This window comes from Bolinopsis microptera, chromosome 6, assembly GCF_026151205.1.
Source record: "Bolinopsis microptera isolate Bmic1 chromosome 6, MBARI_Bmic_1.0, whole genome shotgun sequence".
NCBI classification, from domain to species: Eukaryota; Metazoa; Ctenophora; class Tentaculata; order Lobata; family Bolinopsidae; genus Bolinopsis; species Bolinopsis microptera.
In genome coordinates, this window is record NC_087077.1 from 16,647,782 (window position 1) to 16,672,635 (window position 24,854).

General features: G+C 37.8%; 1 protein-coding gene across 2 annotated transcripts in view; it reads left to right on the forward strand.

Annotated features, from left to right (window-relative positions):
- Positions 1 to 24,404, forward strand: part of LOC134817139 (forkhead box protein K1-like) — a 63,998-nt gene extending 39,594 nt beyond the window's left edge. The window contains exons 2-12 of one of the 2 annotated variants that reach the window (XM_063826260.1): positions 16,178 to 16,262; positions 16,619 to 16,743; positions 17,175 to 17,383; positions 19,081 to 19,311; positions 20,688 to 20,803; positions 21,027 to 21,211; positions 21,379 to 21,569; positions 21,797 to 21,938; positions 22,182 to 22,316; positions 22,476 to 22,602; positions 22,881 to 24,404. In XM_063826260.1, coding sequence (XP_063682330.1) covers positions 16,187 to 16,262; positions 16,619 to 16,743; positions 17,175 to 17,383; positions 19,081 to 19,311; positions 20,688 to 20,803; positions 21,027 to 21,211; positions 21,379 to 21,569; positions 21,797 to 21,938; positions 22,182 to 22,316; positions 22,476 to 22,602; positions 22,881 to 22,966 — 1,623 coding nt within the window. In that variant the 5' untranslated portion in view covers positions 16,178 to 16,186 and the 3' untranslated portion in view covers positions 22,967 to 24,404. Of the gene's footprint in view, positions 1 to 16,176; positions 16,263 to 16,618; positions 16,744 to 17,174; positions 17,384 to 19,080; positions 19,312 to 20,687; positions 20,804 to 21,026; positions 21,212 to 21,378; positions 21,570 to 21,796; positions 21,939 to 22,181; positions 22,317 to 22,475; positions 22,603 to 22,880 lie in introns of those variants that run through there. The other variant, XM_063826261.1, reaches the window with a different exon arrangement.
- Positions 24,405 to 24,854: the final 450 nt, after the last annotated feature.

Sequence of the window (24,854 nt, forward strand, 5' to 3'; positions counted from 1 at the left end):
ACTTTTAATGATACATATCATTTGCATTGATCTCAGCTCAATTAGCTTTAATTGTCCATTGATCATGCAATTGTTAATGGACTAGCCTGACGCGCGTTACTTCGTAGAACTTGCCTCGAGATAACATTTGCCTCGGGCTAACATCAATTGCCTCGGGCTAACATTTCGAGAAGAAAGCGGCGCGCGCTACTTCGAAGAAATTTATACGAGTAACATGACATCCGTTCAAATCAGCTTATTCATTGTAAACATACCAAATAGAGATCAGGCGAAATGACAGGCTGCGAGCGCCGCCCAGTAATTAATTATTTCATGAGATGTTGGTTGAAGTAAATTTTTTCAATCGGAGCGCTGATCGTTAATAATAATATTTGTAGGTTTACAACCTACCAGGACGCGCGCTGAGTTGGACTCGTCGACGGTCCAATATATGGAACAGATATTTTACGAGTATCACCCGTTAATAATAATATCTGTTCATAATTCATATAAAGTATATTACATCATTGATCATTATGTTTGACGGATGTTACTCGTCTAAATTTCTTCAAAGTTTATATAGCGCGCGCTGCTTTCTTCTCGCGCCGGGCCAGATCATTAACAACAGTCAATCATTATGTATGAGTATCATCAGTTGAGTAATTTGAATAAACTATTATCAAGGCGTGCAAAGGTCATATATGAAATTATATAATGTATAAGGTAATAACTTGTGTTGAGCAGCTAATAATGGCTAAAGTGATTTACTTTATGCTTTACTTAATAAATGATTTACTTTACTTAATAAATGATTTACTTTACTTAATAAATGATTTACTTTACTTAATAAATGATTTACTTTACTTAATAAATGATTTACTTTACTTAATAAATGATTTACTTTACTTAATAAATGATTTACTTTACTTATAAAGGCTGTTTGGGAGCTTTAAATAGTAATCTATCAGTCAGTTTGAGCTACATTAAAATTATCGAATTATTATAATATTATTTATTATTATGTATGCCCTATAAGTATATAAATTGATTTTTTGAAAAATTGAGGTTAACATATTTTCTTTCGTCTCACGTCGTGACCCTCAGGCTCATGACCCTGAACCGTGGCGAAAGCCACGATTCGGCCACACACGTTGTATACCTCTTTTCTAAGAAAAGATAAAATTAAAAGGTATTATACTTATAGTGTAATGTGTATTATACATGAACATTACAACATAGTATCAGCTAGAATTAGTACGGTTATAAAATTTATCGAGGCAACCAATAGACTACTAAAGGAGGATCTTTTCGAGGATCCCATTAACCACTAACACATATAGGACATCTTACTATACAGTTTTTCTAGGCACTGACCGTCCCTGGAAGTCCCTGTCTCCCCATCGTTAACCCGTAAGGGGTTGCACCAGGGGCGGTGGTAACAGCACTTCAAGACTCTCGGAGTCTGTTGTCGATATCTATGTATAATATGTTTATGGTATATAATTTGGGAGTCTCTCTCTCCAGCAGCAGGAGTTGGAGAATGGGGACGCGTTGTGAAAGCCACCGCAAGGAAGGCTTACAGTCGACGCCGACCAATCAAAAGAAGACATTACAACATGTAGCAAACTAGTGCGCGGCGGGTCTTACCTACAACGTGAGGCGAATGTGAGTCATGTCGTAAACTCTATAGTAAAGAAGATTTCAATTACAAGAGAAGTACAGCCGACGGGGCTGAAATACTTGCAAATTAGAGAACGGTGAACACGTTTGGTAAATGCTCCCCCCTCACCCCCGCCCCCCCCCCCCTTACCACATCAAGTTATTCAGTTTACACATATGATGATATGTAAGCTTTTATTTCTCGGTCCAAAAGCGACCATAGCAATAAAAATTGCTGGAAAGTTGCTAATTCCGAGAATTCGTCCTTTTACAGCGAACAAACTAACCTGATCAGCTGATCGGAATTGATTATCAGAATATCAGTGTAAATGTTGTTGATAGAATAATAGTGATTGGTACTTTCTATTCGTTTTCTATTCGCTTGTTTGCTTTAAAATGAATTTTCTGTTAATTGTTCACATGATCGAGAGACATCAGTTACCGCACTTTAGCTTTATGGTTGGAACTTACACTATGATGACATATAATTTGCTTATTTTAGCGGAAATTCCAGCTTTTCTGTTGAAATTATCCGTAGGAATTTACAAACTTATATTCTTATCGAGGGCCCGGCCCCCTCGCTTATAATTGAGCTTCGGTAAGGCTTTACCGCTTAACCCCGGCTCTTAGGTTAGTTTGCAAGAAGTCTCTAACATCTTTCTATCATAATTACCAAATTGCGTGTAAAAAATCAGTATTTGGCCAATAATTCCGAAATTTTAAATTAGGCATTTTACATTTCAAACCTCAAAATTTTACGCGCGATCCGAAACGTTTTGTCGATGAGGACAAAAGCATTCCAAAATGTATACCGAGCTGTACAACATATCAAAATATCCCACAACTTTTAGGTACTCTCAGTTTAGATTATTCAATAGGGTAATAGTATTTAAGCTTAACACATCAAATAACTTAAAATGTTAATGTTTATGTACTACACCGAGTTCCCTGAAAATTAAAGATGTAAATTCTAAAACCACCCTCATGGAAGCTTTTACAGTTGGGTTGGTGATGAACGTAATTGAGGCAGGGTATTCGACACGGGATGTTGTGATTCCAATTGTGCAATTGTGTAATTGTGTGTAATAATAATAAGAGGCAAGTGTGGAATCACACTATTGAATATTGGCAAATAAGTAACTTCTCGAGCTGGATCAACAGATTGAAATTGAGTCACTTAATTGTTACGTTTCGATAATATAATTTGCAGGCATTTTAGCTTATTATAGTCCACGCGAGATGATTACAATTAGAATGGCTCTCTTGGGTATATATCGCAAAGCAATAAAAATTAAGGTTTAGCACTAGTGGGCTTACTTATTTGTACTTGAAAAAGGCTCCTAGTGGTTGGAGTGGCTTGCACCACACAGTATTTTTTTACCGATGTATGAGACCTCTCCAATGTACCCTATCTGTTGCTTCTATTGTGATATTAGAGACCTTTTGCTGTGCTTCAGGACATAAAATAGTTGGGTATTCTCTCTTCTAAATCAAACATCCTCACCGCATAACTAAACCATCTGAGCGTACAAATATCAACAGTGGCGATGTTGGCCCGCTTGAGTACGTCAAAGTTAGATACATGATAGTTCCATTTGATTTTCAGAATTCTTCTCAAGCATCTTTGATGGAACACCTCTTTAGAATACGACCTCTGTGATGAACTTTTACCGACAGCCATGGTCTGTATTTTGCCAGCATTAATCTTTAGACCCACCTAGGCACTGTATTTGCAGATAAGGTCTGGCATGTAGCTTTTTTACCCGGCATCAGATCTCGAGATCAGACCGGTACCTAGACTGGTACTCAGTTACTAGTCGTATGTGATTATATCAAATGTGGTCTGTGGTCAATATCTATATAGCGTACTCTACAATCTAGATCTATACCACGGGGCACGTGTTACATAGGGCACCATCATAGTCTATTAAGATGATGTGAGTATAGACACATATAATTAGTGGAAGTGAAGCAGCATGAGATAAGTGGAACTGTAAAGCAATTAACGAACGAATAGACTTCAACTAACTACGTGTACATTTTATTTCTCCTCTGTAGTTGCGATCTTATCAATTGAAACGACTACTTTAATTTTAACATTTTCCCTAAAAGTTTTGAAATCTCCGATCTCAAGCGACGATCATTTACGAACTTTAAGTGTATTCGTCCGCTTGTTCTCCACTTATCTCTTGCTGTTCAGTTATGCTTATGTTTGAATGTTATCTTAATGAGAGCTGATCGGAACGATCGATCACTACAAGTTGACTTTTAAATTCTCTGTAAGTCTATTGTAAGTTAGCACGATTGGAGACTATGCGGAGAAACAAGAGGCTTTCATGGAGCATCGATAAATCGTACTCCGTTTTATAGATCTAGATTATACAGTACGCTATGTATTGACCACATAACACATTTAATATAATCACATACGACTAGGATGTACCGTAGCCGTGCTTTTACCAAATGGTGATCCGACCCGATGTCAGCAAACCCCTGCAAACTTGCAGAATCGCGATTTTCCCATTCTCCGCGACAAATCGCGATTTTCTCAGATCCTCGCGACAAATCGCGATTATTCCAGTTCTCTGATAATCAAATTTGCGCATTCTCCTTTAAATCCGAAGGCCAAATATCACGTTCTTTATAATTATATGGAACTAATCACATCCACAGCCTTCCGAATGTAGGCACGGACCGAACAAGTATTTTCGGCTCATAATAATCAGGGTAGCATGAAACATGAACAAAGGTAGTTTCCAGAAAAACTTTGAAAATAATTTCGATTTAGAAAATTTTCGGTCCGAGTCATTCTCGATGGTACAAGGAAATTGCCTCAATATGTAAGTTACTCTCCTTGTTTCTATATAAACATAACTTTTATAATAATTCTTACGTAATAATTATAATAATTTTCTATTATCACTAGAAGCCGCACAGACCTAGTATCTACACACAAACCAAACTAGCAATTGTCATTACTCTAATAGTAATCCTATGAACCAGTGTATCCCTAATTCATAATTCGTGTAACGATTAAAAAACTTAGACTCTTGGGCTTCTTCAGAGTTTTGTGGGCACCTTACCGAAAAAAAAACCAGCCACGTACCTCTTACCGTTTTCTAACTTGACAATATTCACCGCGATTTTGCCTAGTTTGACTTGTCGAGGCGCCGCAATTTTTGGCCTAAATTATCGCGATTTTCTTTTGTCCTTGATGGTAAGTCTGTGATGCAAAAGTTCAACAATCGGAAACAAATGTCATCCGATGATGGATGAGCTGTGGAGCGACTGTCCACCATTGACACCTGACAGTAAGCTGCAATCCGATGTAACCTGAGCATTCAGGTCACTAAGCACTATTTTCAAATCGTGTCAGGGTTATTTAACAAATACACTTGAAAACTGCCTGGTAAAATTCATCCTTATCATTATCTGAAGCCCCTCAGTTAGCTCATAGACTCCTGAGATTATAAAATCTCTTGCCGCAATAGTGGACTACTCTTACATCATTTATCAAAATGAATGTAAGCTTAAGGATGAGACCAAAAAAATAATACATACATGTATTCGATCTCATTCATATATTCCTTTCGGTGCTTGATCAGTTTTATTATGGCATAATATTGAATACAATGAGTTCAGCATCTGATGGTTATGTATTATGTAGTCGCATAGTCATACTCATAACTTTGTTGATATTTATTTTCTCTGATCGACTGCCAAGAAGCAGTAAATATTAAAACTTAACCACTCTATTTTGTTTTGCTCTTTTGGTATTTTAACCCCCAGTATAACGTCACAGTGATAGATCCCGAATAAAAGTAATACAAATCTGTGATTATTTTTAGGCTGGTAATTCTCCGGCCTCTTGATAACCTTAGGTAATTCAAAGTGGATCTGATAATTTCTATACATGATACAATATCATTATGATTATATAAAGACATTTAAACAGAAACTTTCCGAGACTTACAATTTAGTATTGACATGATGAATGATAATTTCCCCCGACTATTCAATGTTTTATAATGAAAGATCTTAACGCATAATTTATAACCTTCTCTAGACCCCCGATGAACACATGTCGTATGCACGCTCTCTTCTGGACCATGGTTGTTACCTTAATCCCAGTGATCGTGTCCATAGCCTTGCTGAAACTAACAGTAATACCCAATTACCATGGAGCCCAATTCGAAGTAGGAACATGTCTTCTAAAGAACTCTTCCGATTTCAACGTGGAACAATACGTTTGGAAGGACTGTTTTTGTGGGATTAGCTGCACTGCTAAGTTCCCGTGTATCCCTCTTGTCGGATATTTCACCCCGCTTGAAGGAGGTTCTAAGCGTGAAGGCTTGTTTTACACCGACTACAGTGCTCTCCAGAAAGACTGCTTCGTGGAACCTGATAAATGTGAAAAAGATAGTTTTGATAACTCTAAAACCGTCGCGTCAGTCATATCACATACCTTTCATTTACATTGGGATCAGAGAGCTAGCTTTCACTGTTGGGGTTTCGGGAGAACTTTTTATTTGGAGAATAACTACTCTATAGAAAAGGCGATTGTGGCATTCTTCACGCCTCTTTTCTTCGTCATTGCAGTCCCCTCGCTGGCATTTATGATTTGGTGTATATATTCTTGAAGCTGCTCAGAAATGCTGGCTGGTGTCACAATGCCTGCCAAATACTAACCTTTTTAACGAAAAGAAAAAAATTGATTTTTTTGATGTTTCATGGGTAAAGTTTCGTCGATTAAATTACATTTATGGTTATTTTTCCTAAGTCAGGAAGTTTGGTGTCAGGACGTCTTTTGGCTTGACGACTGACGTCCTCGAACTTACAGCCAATGGCGCTAAAAATCTGTTACTCAAAACGCTTGTGTGATTTAAGATGTTTATTACTCATAACTATAGATGTGGATACTGGCGGGGAGGTGATAATTGTTTGTTTACATTAATAGTGAGCACATGTTAAGCAGGCTGAGGAGGTGATAATTGTTTGTTTACATTTTAGGTCGAGCACATGTTAAGCAGGCTGATGAGGTGATACATATTTTGTGTTATAGAAGGTTTGTAACACTTGTAACGCCTTCTTGTTACCCCCCTTTGAGGACCCCGAATTATTTTCTGAACGAAAGCTCAAAAATAACCGAGAAATCGACCTTCTTATTAACTCATTTTGATGACTGTTTCTGACCTAAAATTGCACGAAAAATCGATTTAGCTAGGTTTCAGAACCTATAAACACTTCCTGAACCCTCAAAATTGATGTTTTATAGTTAATACGACCAACAAGCAACATATATTTTGATCCTTCGGTTCTACTCATGACCTAGACAGTTAAGCTGAACCCGACAGATTGAGGCAATCCTCACCTTAACTGATCAAACTGGTACTAACACAATTTTCAGATATAAATGTTCTTTGCGATACGTTTATTGCAGCTTTGCAACTTGAGTGAAGACCAGGTAAGCAACACACAGCAGGTAAGCAACTCACTTTTGGTGACTGTTCCTCACGAACATTCTGATCCTGTAACATATGAACAGGGAGATCGTCTCCTCAACAAATCGAACAGGTACTATCACAATTTCCAGAGCACAGCATGATAACAAAGTCAAAAGAAACACAATGAAGGTAGGTTACCAACACCACAATATAACAATCATACCAACAACTGAATTAAATTTATTCTGACGACGGGCAGCCCTGATGTGCTCCGTGATCCTCAACGAGCGACCACTTATAATAGAGGTGTTATGTCACGTGACACTGATCCGTCCAATCACAAACAGGAAAAGTGAGCAGATCGATATCGTGTGTTTACTTTCCTTATCTTTATTTGACCCTCTGTTCACATTGTTATCTCTACCACATCTTGACTCGGCAAGGTCCGCGTGCAATATCTGCACCGTGGTAAACACGCGTCGCGCCATGATTACGTCATGAACTTGAAATAGTGTGATTGTTGTACACTTATATAACCGTGCCCATTGCCCACGTACAATACAAACTGTTGGGGGGTGGGGGCGGGGGGGGGGGGGGGGTGGGGTTTAAGATAAACAACCGATCTTGATAGTGTGTTGGTCGCTCCTCCAACTGAATGTGATGCTAACCGTTCAATCATGAACGGAACATTAACATTGTTTAGTTATAGCATGTTTCGGTTTAATTGTTCAATTGCGGAGATTAGTATTATCAAAAACATTTACTCTAATATGAGGTCGCGATTATGAACTGAGTGAGATTCCAAATGATGAACTGTGCTTTAAGTTTACACCAACTGGAAGCAAAGGAATAATGCATATTATTATATATATATCCATGAGTGCTCCTTTGCTTAACTTAGACAGTAAGTGTTTGGAAACAGAATCTAGGACACGACTTCACTGACAAGAACTGTATGTTCCAGGAGGAGGCAGTATACAGGAGGACAAGCATGATTATACCTGACAGAGTTGAAGTACTAGTTCAACATGGTGCAGTTCATTTTTGCCAGGTTAGACACTAAAAATTTCAATTTTTGCTGTGTAATTAGTCATTGCCGTTTTAAATATGTAAACTTGGAATCCTTCTCACAATTGTAATAAGAGTTTGTGTAACTTTTTGTGTTAGGGTTAGGGTCATTCTGGGTGGTTAAGGTTTCAGAGCCAACTAGAAAACGTGTTGAAACGTCACGTAACAGTTGAGTGTAGAGTGATTAATCATCGTCCGGTTAGTTAAGAATAAGCAGAATAAAAAGCAAATTAAATTTCAGGAGTTACACTAAACATCCCAGCGGGGATGTGGGGCAAGACTCAGTTCACGCCGGAAGAAGTAGCAGCCAGCAGGAAAGTCAGCATCGCCCGCATCCACGTGGAACGCTCCATTGGCTATCTGAAGCGGTACAAGATTTCGGGAAACAAAGTTGTGGCGAAGATGTTGCCTTATCTGAGCGACATCGCATTCGTGTGTGCCCAACTTGTCAATTTGAACCCTGTTTTTTAAGGGAGGTGGACAACGATTTTTAAAAAATGACCAGGGCTACTTGAATAAATAAAAAATTATGTTATTATTCTGTTCCTGACTGGACGATAAGCACCACAGTCAGTTGGGGGAGAGACCAACACACTATCAAGATTGTTTGACTATCATAAACAACCCCACCCCCCCCCCCCCCAACAGTTTGCATTGTACATGGGCAATGGACACGGTTACATTGTAATGATCACAGTTCACACTATTTCAAGTTCATGACGTAATCATGGCGCGACGCGTGTTTACCACGGTGCAGATATTGCACGCGGACCTTGCCGAGTCAAGATGTGATAGAGATAACAATGTGAACAGAGGGTCAAATAAAGATAAGGAAAGTAAACACACGATATCGATCTGCTCACTTTTCCTGTTTGTGATTGGACGGATCAGTGTCACGTGACATAACACCTCTATTATAAGTGGTCACTCGTTGAGGATCACGGAGCACATCAGGGCTGCCCGTCGTCAGAATAAATTTAATTCAGTTGTTGGTATGATTGTTATATTGTGGTGTTGGTAACCTACCTTCATTGTGTTTCTTTTGACTTTGTTATCATGCTGTGCTCTGGAAATTGTGATAGTACCTGTTCGATTTGTTAAGGAGACGATCTCCCTGTTCATATGTTACAGGATCAGAATGTTCGTGAGGAACAGTCACCAAAAGTGAGTTGCTTACCTGCTGTGTGTTTTCGTACTCTGGTCTTCACTCAAGTTGCAAAGCTGCAATAAACGTATCGCAAAGAACATTTATATCTGAAAATTGTGTTAGTACCAGTTTGATCAGTTAAGGCGAGGATTGCCTCGATCTGTCGGGTTCAGCTTAACTGCCTAGGTCATGAGTAGAAGGATCAAAACATATGTTGCTTGTTGCTCGTATCAACTATAAAACATCAATTTTGAGGGTTCAGGAAGTGTTTATAGGTTCTGAAACCTAGCTAAATCGATTTTTCGTGCAATTTTAGGTCAGAAACAGTCATCAAAATGAGTTAATAAGAAGGTCGATTTCTCGGTTATTTTTGAGCTTTCGTTCAGAAAATAATTCGGGGCCCTCAAAGGGGGTAACAAGAAGGCGTTACAAGTGTTACAAACCTTCTATAATACAAAATATGTATCACCTCATCAGCCTGCTTAACATGTGCTCGACCTAAAATGTAAACAAACAATTATCACTTCCTCAGCCTGCTTAACATGTGCTCACTATTAATGTAAACAAACAATTATCACCTCCCCGCCAGTATCCACATCTATAGCAACTTGAATGTTTTTATATTGTTTAGATGATAAACGCCTTTTAGTTTTATGGCGTCATGATTCTTTATATTAACAATAACAATTTATATTTATAGCATTATACTTCTCGTTTACTTTTAATGATCGGAACAAGCTAGTAATAGTATTTGGTATTCTGTTAGCTGGATTGCAATACTATTACTAATTGATTGTAATTATTATATAAAATTCTGTAGGTGGTTGTGAGTAGCATTAGGAATCGACCGGTCTGGGATTTTGCCGGATATTAATATATTTTGATCGGTTTGCCAGATTCTGCCATACCGAAACCGGGAGTTTAACAGAAAAGATGTCAAGCCACCAAATAATTTTCATTGTACTTAATGGACTAGCCCTGGCTAACATTTCGAGAAGAAAGCAGCGCGCGCTACTTCGAAGAAATTTAGACGAGTAACATCCGTTAAAATCAGCTTATTCATTAAATTACATTTGTACATAATTGTAGCGCTTTGTCTCATATCGTGATCCTCATCCACAATCCATATCATCGTCATTTCATTTAATAATTTACTGAGGTGAAAGCCACGATACGGCCGCGGTGGGCCCACAACTAACAACGTGATATGACCATGTGTTGATACACGTTGTATAGTGTATATCTTCGGCCGCGAAAAGAGGTATATTATACAACTTCAAAGAAATTTAGACGAGTAACATCCGTTGCAACACCAAATATTGCCGGAAATTTAAATTCCTTAATTCTTAACTAACATTTAACGGCCAGGTAGCGCAGTTGGTTAGAACGCCTGTCTTACAATCGTTAGGTTGCGAGTTCGAAACCCACTGACTGCCTGGTCGTGGGGTGAGCGTCGTCGACGTTCAGCTAAGGATCATGAGTGGTCTATGCAGCCCCCCGGTCTACTCAGCCGAATACTCGAGAAATCGGGTGTGAGGGTTAAATGAGGAGCTGCACATTGCAGCAAAGTCTCGGACGAAGAAAGTATGGTACACACTACCTTAACCGTCACTGGCAAAAAAGATCCTTCGGCTTCCTGTAATTGGCTGGTTGCACTTGTGTAACATTGTGGCTGTTGGAATACACCGAAGTAAAATAAGTGTCTAGATAAATAAAAAAAATTTGGCAGTTGCGAGCAAAGTGGTCCAGAAATACGTCATACGTGCATAGCGCACTACTTGCTCCATATCTTGATACACGTTGACGGATGTTACTTGTCAAAATTTTTTCGAAGTAGCGCGCGCCGCTTTCTTCTCGAAATTTTAGCCCGATGGCAAATACTACGCGTGATTGAAGCTTAGCGCGCGCCGGGCCAGACCATTAACAATGGTCAAAATACACGTTGTATAATATACATCTTTTCGTGGCCAAAGGTATACACTATTATATATAATATACAACGTGTATCAACACATGGTCATACTACGTTTAGTTGTTGGTTGTTGTCATACGTTGTATGACCCGCGCACGAGTGCGTGGCTCCCCCTGTATCGTAGAAACTCTACATAGTGAAACGCAAACGTGTAGTGGGAGCCACGACGTGATACAAGTTGGTTGTGGGCCCACCGCGGCCGTATCGTGGCTTTTGCCTATAATGTTTTATAAACATTATAGCCTGTACTGCCTACTAGGGTCCCCAGTGCCCAGGTAATTGGTAATGGGTAAGAAATAAATGTCCGTATTTCCTAAAATTAAAAGCTGACGTTTAGTTGTAGGTTTACAACCTACCAGGACGCGCGCCGAGTTAGACTCGTCGACGGTCCTGTATATGGAACAGATATTTTACGAGTATCACCCGTAATTAAACATTTAGTTAACAGGTGATACTCGTAAAATATTTGTTCCATATATATATACAGGACCGTCGACGAGTCCAACTCGGCGCGCGTCCTGGTAGATCGTAAACCTACAAACATTTAGATTTTTAATTTTAATCAGCCAAATTGAGGAATTAATTAAAAAATAAATGATACTTGTTTACATTTTTTCTAAGTAGCGCGCGCGCCGGGTTAGTCCATTAACAATCACAAATCAGTAAAATTGATTAATGATTTTAGTCAATTAGACGGCCGAAAACAGTTAAACGAAAAACAAATAGTAAATGGATTATTGTAGGTTAACAACCTACCAGGACGCGCGCCGAGTTGGACTCGTCAATATATGGAACAGTTATTTTACGAGTATCACCCGTTAAATCATAAATGGATTACTGGGCCACGCTCAGCTTACTGGGCCGCGCTCAGCCTGTCATTCCGCCAAATCTTTATTCTTTATGTTAATGAACATAATAGCCTGGGGTCCTCAGGTAACGCTCAGCCTGTCATTTCGCCGAATCTCTAAATTTTTATGAACATGATAGCCTGAGGTCCCCAGGTAATAAACGGACGGAAGAAACAATTTTTCAAGAATGCGCGGCTTTGGCGGCCAGTTATTGACTTATACATTAAATTGAATTTTAAATAGTAATGTGAATATATTAAAATTTAAAACTTTCAAAACGAAGGCTTATAAATATTATTATATTATGATTGTAAAATAAAGGATAATATTTTAAATTTGTTTCACTAAAAAATTTGTTTCACTAATGTTATTTTCCAAAAGTGCTAAATCACTTTATCTTTGAAATTTTTCTAAAAGGGCCCCGCTGGCCCCCAAAACCAGTTTGAATCGAATATGTGTATGTATATTATATTATTCTCGGACGCTAATTTCGAATAATCTCCCATGACCAATGACATATAGAGTTAAAATGCTCCCCTGTCGAGATATTGGCGAAAAACTGTTTCGATCACGTGATATGACTGTATATTACTGCAGGCGGCGCTCAGCCTGTCATTCCGCCGGCCGAATCTCTATTTATGAACATTATAGCCTGGGGTCCCCAGGTAAGACTGTATAAGGAAATTGGTATAATTTCTTGTTAGGGTTAGGGTTTCAGCATTATATTATCTTGTTAAGGATTGGGTTAGGGTTAGGGTTGGGATCAGATTAGAGGGTTGCGGTTTCGGATAGTCGCTCAGGGCTAGCTATACAGAACGGGTTGAAGAAGTTACATGACAGTCGAGTGTAACGTGATTAATCCATAATTTGTAGGTTTACAACCTACCAGGACGAGCGCCGAGTTGGAACAGATATTTTACGAGTATCACCCGTTAATCCATAATCATCATCCATCACTTCCGAGGCACCTCAAAAGCTATTTAGGCTATGGTGCTTTTTACGGAGAAATAAGTTATGACAATATACAAATAAATACCAAATAGTGTTGAGTTTGTTATATTTTAAAAGTTTCCCAAGTCAAAAATGATTTACATAAATAAAAGTGCACATATTGATTTTAAAAATAAATTACGAAAGATGAAGATTCGGAATGTGCTTTCGCGGGAGATCATATAAAATGTAAACTGCACCTTTCAGATTTTAAGAAGCTTGAATAGGGATAATGATTAATCACTCTATACTCGACTGTTACGTGACTTTTTCAACCCAGTCTCAAGCCAGCCCTGAACGAATATTTGAAACCCTAAGTCCTAACCCTCTAGTCTGATCCCAACCCTAACCCTACTCAATCCTTAACAAAAGCATATGCTGAAACCCTAACCACAGAGAGACTAAAGTGCAAAGAACTGCTGCTGACTGCTGCTAACTGCTGCTAAGTGCTGCTAAGTGCTGCTAAGTGCTGCTGACTGCTGTTGCTAACTGCTGCTAACTGCTGCTGTCATGCGCCCGCCATTTTCAGCAGTTAGCAGCAGTTTTATGCGTGTCTTTACTGAGCAGCGCATGCTCTAAAAGGGGATGCTCCGATCAGCAAACATTCAAAATAGTCAAAAACTGTTTAATCGTTAACGATTAATGATTTTTGAAAAGTAAAATGAGAGCTAAGTAAATTTGGGATTCCTAGCGTATATATTAATTAAATATGCCTTTAAAAATAAACTATAAAGGCCCTTTACTATAATAATATCGATGAAGCAAATAATTATAACTCATACTCGACAGCATGTTAGTCTTGTTCAGCTTTATTTGGGGGGAAGGAAATGTTAACGGGTGATACTCGTAAAATATCTGTTCCATATATTGGACCGTCGACGAGTCCAACTCGGCGCGCGTCCTGGTAGGTTGTAAACCTACAAAAGGAAATGGCAAGGATAAAAAAGCTTAAAATGATAAATTAAATCAAATCACGTAGTGCTTTCACTAATTTAATTTATGTCCTTGTATTAAAAAAGGATTGCATCCTATATTTCAGCTGCTTCCCTGCTTTATGACTTTGGTACTGAACCGCCTCCTGTAGTCAAGAAGACACAAATTTTAATTACGGGCTCAAAGAAGCATTATTAGCAATTGTGAATTGCTCATCCTTTACCCTCCTACTATACACAAGTAAAATACAATTTTTAAGTAAAATACAATTTTTATTTTCCTCAGAAGAATCAATACATATTGAATTATAAAACTCCGATAATTCCATTAACAATGATTAAAAGTTGCTTTGTCATTTGTAAAATCAAAAACGAAAAGCCGTACGCTGGACGCGCGCTGCATTTTTTCTGCAGCTGCCTAGCTTGTAGCCGCTAACATCAAAGCATTCTCATTGACAATTAAACTTGGTCAAAGATATTTATATACAATTCCTAAATTAAATCAATAATCATATTAATATGAGTATTCAACACTACTCGACAACAGATATTTGCCGGCCCATCGACGATTCAGTCGCCGAAACAAAAATCAAATGTTTGCTTTTTCGTTTCGGGAACTGTTTGAACTCAGTACTATAGCCATTATCCGACTAATCATACTTTATAATGGTTAAAAAACAAAGTAAAAAGATTTTCCTCGATGGGCCGGCATTCGCAACCGCGAAACGCCAGTCTGTAGTCAGATCGTTAATAAAATTTGAACATTTTCGTGGCTAATTCATTGAACAACGCCAGACTTAATATGTATTTAGTATTAAACAATTCAGTAAGTTATCTTTTCATGTAAGTTGTAGTTAGTAAATGCAAACCAAACTTTTTTATCAGCCGCGCGCTGAACCAGTGTTGCAGAGTACAAATTGTGTATTTTTTGTACATTTTTTGGTGTAAATTAATTTATTAATTTATCACTTGTACACATATCAAAAAATAATTTTATTATAATAAAACCACTTCTGTGAAATGGTTATTTCGATTTTAAATATTTGAACTAAATATGAATTGTTTGTGGCGTGGGTATAAAATAAAATTTTGTTTTGCTAAAAGTATTAAAACCGGTGTGTGGTTGAAATAATGTTAATTGATCCATAGTACGTAATATAAGGTGTTTAAGTAACTGGTATAAATATGTTAACAATTCCCAACACATTCGTCATTCAGCTAACAAAATAATGCTAGACTATTCGGCATTTCTTGTCAGGATGTCATAAAAATCCCTCATATAAATTTCTTAAATGTGTGACAGAATTGGTGGTACCATTTAACGAAAAAAAGTCTATAAATATGGAGATAATAGTCATATGAAACTATCCTATGGATTGGAAATTCAAAAATTTGGTCAAACACTAAACAGTCACTGAGTGCCCAATTGAAATAATTTTCTCTGGTATGAAGTTTACTTCCACCACTGGTTCGATGAATTTGTCAAATCAAAAAATATTCATGTTCATTTTTTCAAATGAAGGTTCATTTTCGCATTTATTTGAATAGTCGGATCGAGCCAAATGTTATTGAATGGTGTTTGGTCACTTTAATTACGTTTGTCATGAAAGAATGATAGTTCTAGCTTCTCAGATGACCAAGATATGAAGCATAACGAGTTTGTTCATTGCGTGTGATCAGGTGATTCGGTTGAGGCTAGATCCGCATTATGGGAATCGTGCAGAGAGCCCAATTACGGTGTCGTAATTCGGTAATCATTGAGTACCCAATCAATTTTGCTAACGAGACAAAAAAATTGCTTGATAACTTCGTCATTTTAAATCCGTTTCGCACCATCTTTTCAGATTATATTCCGGATTAAATGAGCTATTGTAATATGTTACAACGGAGTCTCTAAACATGTTCACAAACACGAGTATAAGCAATTCAATGTTGATTGGGTGTGGCCCCCAAAAATCGAATTTTTCAAATTTTGGTGACGGAGTCCTCGAACAAGTAGGTACAGTATGCCATCTGCAAAGCAACAACTCTCAAATATAAAACACGGCGGTGGCATAAGACCCAACGTATGGGTAATGACTTTTGGCCCCATGTATTTATTTTGATATATTTTAAAAGTGTAACCTGACCTTAATTATAGTAGTAGCATGATGGCTGCTGTCGACGAGAACACAAGAGGTGGATACTTCCTTCCTGCCTTTGCTATCCCTAGTAATGACCCAGGTGTGTGATTATTTCAAGAGAATAACTTGGATTTACTTCGATTTAACTACTAATTCTTGTATCATTTATGAAACATTTATTCATAACAAGATCCATATCATTTTCAATTTATTATATACCCTTATTAGCCCGAGTTAAATGCATGTATCTCTGCTTATAGACATAGTAGACATTTTATTCTTTTTGTAAACGTTGTACTATCGCAAATCTGTAGATGGCGCACAGTTTGATCAAAATATTGAGTATATCCACCAAATGAGAGCTTCTAGAAGTTGAAATTTTTCCCGTGACAGATTCGTTAACATAGTTTTTGAAAGTGCCCATAATCAATTTCATCGAATTCTAATTCATCTCAGAGGGCGTGGGAGGTGGCAATGCAGATTTTCCAGCCTTTCAAAACAACATGAAACCCCTCCCTCAATATCTACCTAGCTCAACTCGCAGCTTCGCCAAGTTAGAGGGAAAGGAATTTGAGTATCTGGTAAGTTGTTATTCTCACATATTCTTCACATATTCTCCACATATTCTTCACATATTCTTCACGTTTTCTCACCTCCAAAACAAGCAATAGTACTACTCAATAACTAACTTTTTGTGTCTGTAAAACCACAGCGACAGAGTGGAGTAGGATTGTTCCATTCTGCAGAAATGACAAACAACTCCCTCAAGAACATGATAGGGTCTGACAAATAAAACAAAGTTATAGTGTTGTTGAATCAAACCCATCACATGATATACCTCAACAAATTGATGTTATTTTTTCCTTGAAATTATTTTCCGGTTCAGTTCCAATGGATTTAAAAAATTACGAAACAGTTTGTATTTTAATTAAAATCAGAGATCTGTATCGTTTAAAAGTTTAGATTAACCCCTAAACCATAAAGATGTTATCTAAGTTCCTGTAACTCCCAGGTCCGGAAGAGAAGTATTACAATAGGAAGAAACAGTAGCGCTGGAGATGTGGACGTATCCATGGGTAAAAGCAGCTTCATTTCACGACACCATCTAACCTTGAGAAGGGATGGCAGGGAGTTCTTCTTGAAATGTCACTCTAAAAATGGGATCTTTGTTGACGATTTGTTCCAGTCTAAGGAGAGCGAGTCTGTTAAACTTCCCAAAAGGTACAAGGTCTTGTAATACCTTTAAAAAACTGTAAAATCGTGAGAGTCATTTCCGGTTTCCCCTCCCCATAATCTATATATATATGTTATAGATTTGTACCTATTTAAAGTATATAGATACTTTAAATAGTTCACATTTATTGGGCTATAACATAAACGATATTGAAAATGTTTTTATTATGCAAGGGAACTTGTTACCAGTTGCAAAAGGGTGGATTAATATATTTGAATTTTGGAGCATAAAATATGGCAATCTTTTTGTCGCGTCAGCTTTAGCATAAGTTCCACTAAAACACGAAAATGTAACCGTACTTATTCCGTCACGTAGCAATCATTATTCGAGTATATTTGGAGTTTTATGTACAAGCAAAGTGTTTAATGCGATTCTAATGTTTAAACTGACTTGTTTAAATCCCCAGCGAATGTTAATATTTATAATACCTTCCGGGAATTATATCCACTAAAACTCGGGGACACCGAGGGCTGATAATTTGCTCATTTTTCCCGCAAGAGAAGCGAGGGTATTATCAGCCCAGACTCAGACTGGCTGGCGGCAAGTTTCAAAACAAATAACACTGGCGTTCTATATATTAGACACTATATTGTATGATGCGCACGTATCGGATTACACCCCTTCTGCAATCGGAACCGGAACGTATTATAAAATATAATACCTCCGCAACTTCGTGCCCGCAAATTCCCTCCAGCAAGCTGTCGGGAATTATAGCGCGCAGCACTCAGTGGCGGAGGTATTATAGTATTACATTGGTTCATAATTGGAGTTATGTTTTTTATTCTGTTAGCAAGGTGGTTTTTGAACTGGTACTACCAAACAGCAGACATTGCACTGTAATTAAACAGAGATAAAAAGTAATATTTAGCTTTGAAAGTTGGCAACGCGATATTGTCTTGTGTTACAGTGTCTTGGAAAATTTCCAAACTGTAACAAGATAACACTGTTTTGAATAATAGTAAGTGATAAGCGTGGAGGACTCGTGCACATTTATATTTTATATATAATACCCTGCAATGATGTGTCCCTGAAATCATATCCCGTCTAAGATAATAGGATAAGTATAAAGGTTCGTCTCTACCCCTGATGTCTACTGGGCAGTCTGTGCTACTGGGCAGTCTGTGCTACTGGGCAGTCTGTGCTACTGGGCAGTCTGCGCTGCTGGGCAGTCTGTGCTACTGGGCAGTCTGTGCTACTGGGCAGTCTGTGCTACTGGGCAGTCTGTGCTACTGGGCAGTCTGTGCTGCAATTTAACGAACAAGATGGCACATTCCGTCTATCACCCCTCTGTTCTTTATCAATTATAATACATTAATACCTTGGCTGTTGAATGCTACGGGCGATAATGCTCGACACTTTAGTGGAGGGCGAGCCCGGCACGATAACTAAGCCAAGGTATTATTTGTTATAATTTTTTCCCGTTCTGGATGAAACAATGTGTAATGTGATACGATCGTTGATATAATATAGTGTGTAATAGATAGTGCGCAATTGTTATTTGTTTTGAAACTTCCCGCCAGCCAGTCTGAGGTGACTCGCAGTCTGTCCTCATAATACTCAGGCAACCCTTGCTTCATATGCGGGAAATTATCAGTTACCAGTGTTCACGACTTTTCGGGGATATAATTCCCGGAATTATATTAATACTAATACTATAAAATATTATAACTAATACTAATTTCAGCTGTACGTTGCGGTTCCCCAGCACCAACATCCGAGTAAAATTCACGACAATCCCGTCAGAAGAAGGAACATCCTCGCCGCACCACGCGCCCCCACCACACAACCCCCAGCAGCACCAATACACGCCGCCAGCTCCTGTCGTTACGCGCTATCCCATCAATACTGTTACTTTTACTAGACCTGACAGGACTATAATGATATCTCCCTGTCCTTCTCCAACTCATACCATCAGGTGGGTTACACTTTCAGGTTATCATCTTTTATTTTAGTTTATCTGTACACGGTTTGTGTGTAAGTTTCATGTAACAACGATTTATTATTTGCTGATGATGCTTTTACCACTTCGGCAATTCTTTTATAAAATATCAATAGGCTTTAAAAAGAGGGATAAATTTAGCTATTTAAATTTTAAGGTTTCACTGTCTTCAAAATTAGTGAGTGACTCTTACATCACTTATACATCATTAATGAGTTAAAACAGCATCCCACCTTTTGGGTTTGTAACAACTGTGATTCAGGCTTACTTCTGGAGTTCTATGCATTTTAAAATGTTCATACCATATTCAGTATTCATGCATATGACATATTATAATTTGGATGGCATATTCATAGATGTTTGTACACTTTTCCCATTATTGCACCTACGTCAGAGCTCTCCTATTAGTGCTTTACTCCTACACACAAACCATAATGTGAATCGCTCGCGAAAAATCTTACTTTATCTTTAGAATAATGGCAGTGAAAATTGTTTAACACTATTCGATATGCGTTGTAGCGCATGTATAAGGGTTAAAGTCAAGTGACATAATATCAACAGTTACCAAGTGTAACCAGAAGCAATATAACTGAAGCACACTGATATTAGTATAACAAATGAGACCATTTAGAACAGCCTAGAAACAGATAAGACAACGTATAATCAATGAAATGGACGTATTAAAAACTCGTAACCTTTCTAGGCTATTCTTTTGACGTCAACTGAACCTGAAAATTGTAATTAGATCTCGGCAGTTTCGTCAAGTGAACCGTTTTATATTTGTGAGACCTAATTTTTAATTCATCCATTATATATTGCCTGTGGTTAGCACAACTCTGAACTAGCACTTCCGCAACTTGTCCTTAGCTTCAATTTAAAGTCGTGTAAATGAAAATGTGGGATTGTGCGGCCAAGTTAGCTTTTAACTAGCAAATTTGCGCTTTAAAGTTGAAGGCTAACATCACTACATGTAAACAAACGCCGAAATCCGAATTAAAACATTAAACATATGAGAGTCTTACAACATTCCGTCATCATGCTCAAGTTATTCAAACACGTTAAAACACACCTCTGTTTTGGGTGATGTCATGAAATGGGGATGTGACGATGACAAAGATCGACAACAGTTTCCGGCCGCGGGTTTGTAGTTTTCCGCCATGTTCAAAACATCATTGTGCGCGACAGCATCAAAATATTTGTGATGATAACAGCGCGCACGCACGTTTTTTGTAATAAATTGTAGAAATCCTCCGACACGCCGTAGATTACGTAAACAGAAATCTAGAATGTACCTACGTAAATGTAGCCTGAAAAGGGACAATTGACTTATACTGATTTTAAAACTATTTCAGTGCCGTTAATTCATGCCCCGTGTCACCAAGAGGACATCACAAATCTATGGCGGATCACATGGCAACTCTACAGGCTGCCGCCGACAGAATCAAGTCTGAACAAAGAGCTTTGGAAGGTATAAATGGTTATTAGTTGTGTTCATTTAACTATCAGTGTTTTCTCCGAATTACATTTTTTCTTTTATAGGCAATTAAAATTTTTAAGAAATTAAAATCGCACCATTTCTTTAGAACGATCCACCTGATTATGGTCGCACTTCAACTACATATTTTACTATTTTATAACAAAAGTTTTAATTGCCAGCATCTCCCCGAGTAACTTATCATCTCCTATCTCAGTTGCGAACAGACTGACCCAAGCTAACTGCGATGTGAGTGCCGACGAGAAGCCTCCCTACTCTTACGCTCAGCTGATAGTCCAAGCTATTGCCAGCTCCGAGAGCAAACATTTAACTCTAAGTGGAATATACCAGTTCATCATGAAAACGTACCCGTATTATAAAGCAGCTGACAAGGGCTGGCAGGTGAGACTTAAATCTGACCTGAAAATAGTCACATTGATAAACTAACAACTAACAACTAACAACTAACAACTAACAACTAACAACTAACAACTAACAACTAACAACTAACAACTAACAACTAACAACTAACAGCTAACAGCTAACAGCTAACATCTGTGCTATTTCAGAATAGTATAAGACACAACCTATCGCTCAACCGCTACTTTATAAAAGTACCGCGAGCTCAAGACGAACCTGGCAAAGGCAGTTTCTGGAGGTTGGACAAGAACAGCGAACCTAAACTTGTTGAACAAGCCTTCAGGAGGAGGAATAAGAGAAGTTTAATTCCATGCAGAACAACTTTAGGAATGATGTCCAGGTATGTTCACCACAGCTCAAACAAAGAAGAGATTTTACTTGACTGTTGGTGACGAATTAATGGCTGTTTTTTATGTACGTTTCACAATATTAAATGCGTGAGAACGTCTCGTTACACAATTCATTGCTTTGTGATTATATTTAATACCATCGCCAACATGGCATGAATTGTGTCGAGACAAACTATGATTATTGCAATATTTGACGTGTTATATAAAGTATCGCCAGGTCTGCCCCCGCCTCCCCTACACATGGTAACAACACATTTGACCAGTACTCACGGCCATCCTCTCCCTGTATCACTATTCCTGAACTTATGGAGAACTTCAGTGCTCCTACTTCACCTTTAAAACTCAGTCCCACTGATAATGTAAGAGAAATAATCGGTTGATTAGATTTCACGTAGCTTTCATTTTAGTCCGTAATGTTTTTGGACAATTTTCAATAGTCCATTTTCAATACTCAATAGTTCAATTTCAATAGTCCAACTCTTTTAAAAGTCCGAGTTTCGACCTTTTTAAACTAATTAAAGCTGTATTTGATATATATTAACGGGGATAACCGAATTAGGTAAGTAATGATTGAAACAAACTATAATCGTCTCCATGTTCAGGGTCGATATGGGCACAGTTCTCAGGCTGCAATCCCTATCATGAACCTGCCTTCGCCGACAGAACGGAGCCAAATGAACCATTTCTCAAATCTAGAACAATCTAAAGCATCGTCCTCACCAGCTAGTGTCCAAGAGGTTTTAAGCGTTTTAAACACAGAACTTAACTTATTTTTTTCAAAGTAGTTGTGATCCGCTTCATTGTCCGTATTTAAATTAGACTCAGAAAACTGTGACATTTACTGTAATCTACGGTGTGCTGTGAATGTGGGAGTTTGATTTCAATACCTCGTCCAGATACCAGCCCCTGAGAAGAGGGAAGCTGAGAATGGGAAGAGTACTGAGAAGGAGAATGAGATGAAACAAAAGGAGCCTCCTTTTAGTGGCAACCGCCGGGAACCTACTCGTGTAAAGCAGCAGTGGGGTGAGTTCTAGGGTTCATACTTTTGCACTTTGCAGCCTGTAGGGCAGTTTAATATTTCTACCAGGGGGTGGGGGTGGGGGTCATAGTTTTGTAGGGCAGTTAAACATTTCTACCAGGGTGGGGGTGGGGGTCATAGTTTTGTAGATCAGTTTAACATTTCTACCAGGGTGGGGTCATAGTTTTGTAGGGCAGTTTCACAGCTCAGTCTAATTTTGTTCTTAAGAAACATATTTATATGATGTTTATTGTTTAATGTTTTAATCGATGTTAATGTACAGGACTATCTTCAGAGAAAGAGCTAGAACGTCGCGTAAGCGAGGAAGCTAAGAAAGTTTTTGAATATCAGGACGAAGATGAAAACTAAACACCGCTAAAATCCCTCCTCCATCTACTTCATTTTGTCGGGTCAACGTGCTTTGATCGAGATATACTATACAAGATCCTCGGATGTATTCTTATATTCTGTTCGGATCTACTAAACAACCCTTTGCTGAGAAATAGTGTTAATGATTTTTAACGATTTCTATGATCAGCAGGAGGGCGCATGTTCTTTATCTCTTTAAGTTGGAGAAACACGGTTATTCAAAACATTGATGTTACTATATTTAGGGAGGCGACGTTGAACTTTAATTTTAGCAATTTATTAATTAGCGATTTCGTCCCCCTCCAGATAGCGACATTCCCTTATTAGTTGCTATTGTAACATATATATTTCCAAGCTCCTGTTTTTACCACGGAATTAATCCTAAACCATTATACTCTGTAATGATATGCCTGGTCCAGTTTTGAAATTGTTGCTGAATAAATTTCTTAACTTATTATTTTTACTGTCGATCGATTTGGCTGATTAGGTCGGATAATTTTATGATCATTCCTCTTGATTTCTATGAATTTTGATTCATATTTGATTCCATATTGTTAGGATAAATGATATGGCTATACGTTTTCACAGATTTATTGACAAGCTAGGGATTAAAAGGTTGGGAAAGTTGATTAGATTTGATAAAAATTTGGTGGGATCATTGAAACTATGTCGTGAAACATCTATTTCCTTACCAAAGAATTGTCTTATACATAACATTTTTCAAGGCTTTTTACAAGAACATTGTATAACTTTTATCGCAATGTTAAGAATGATACCTTGACCCTTATTAACCGATCATTTTTGATATTAATAGTTTATCTTTCGTGATTTAACATCCGATTGCCAATTTGATGATTCTGCTTTGAGGTTTTACGTTCGAGTTAACAAATAATTATTATTGATGAGAAAATTTTTTGGAATCGAGCTTAAGTTTGTCGTGATGTTACCTATAAGTTTGAAATGTGGAACTTCATGGGAGGGTAAAACAAATGAGCCTCCTATCCAGCAGCATATCGGTTTGCCGAAAGGTCGCATCAAATTCCCGGACTTCCCATACCGCGAAAGGTTGGCCTCTAAAGTTTGAGCCTTTATGCTATTGCAAGTTCTAACCTTTTGCTACAGTGTGTTTGCAAATGAAATTTCAGACGGCTGATACCGTATTATGGGAAATCTGTGATGGTTCTCTGTGAATATCCACGTGATTTATGATTTGAACTGTATTTCGACTGTGAGAGAAGTAAGCCACTATTATAGTATATATAGGCCGGTATCTACCGGTTTCTATCAGTATTTCTACTGCCGTTTACACTGTATTTCCCGACTGTGAAACTGGAAATTAGTAAGCGAATATATAGGCCGGTGTGTTTACACTAAGTTTATTTTTGTTATGTGCCGACTGTAATATTAACATACATTACAATTTCATGCCAATCTTAAACGTGTTGTGTCAGTTTCTTTTAAACATCTCATCATGCAAATCATATACAAAATAGTTTGTTGGCTGCTTCAAAAATGGTCAGAAAATTGTACTTTTTGATAATGTATTAGTCATTGATATAAAGCTTGTAAAACCTGAGCTGTGTTACAATCTGAAAGGGAACTGGACTGCTTAGTATACCCCATACGTAAAAAAAAACTGTCATCTGATTCTGTACAAATCAAGAAACAAGCTATATTTTATGTAAATCATGTTTAAATCAGTAATTGTAAAATGTATGTACATATCGAGTTGACAAGCAAAACAATACCCTGTATTGCATCACGAGGAAGGTATGATTACAATTCACTAAACAGCAAGAGCAGCCGTACAAATACACGCAAAGATCGAGAGATATCATCACTCTACTCGTCACTCTTAAATTAAATGTACACTGTCACACATAGCGCT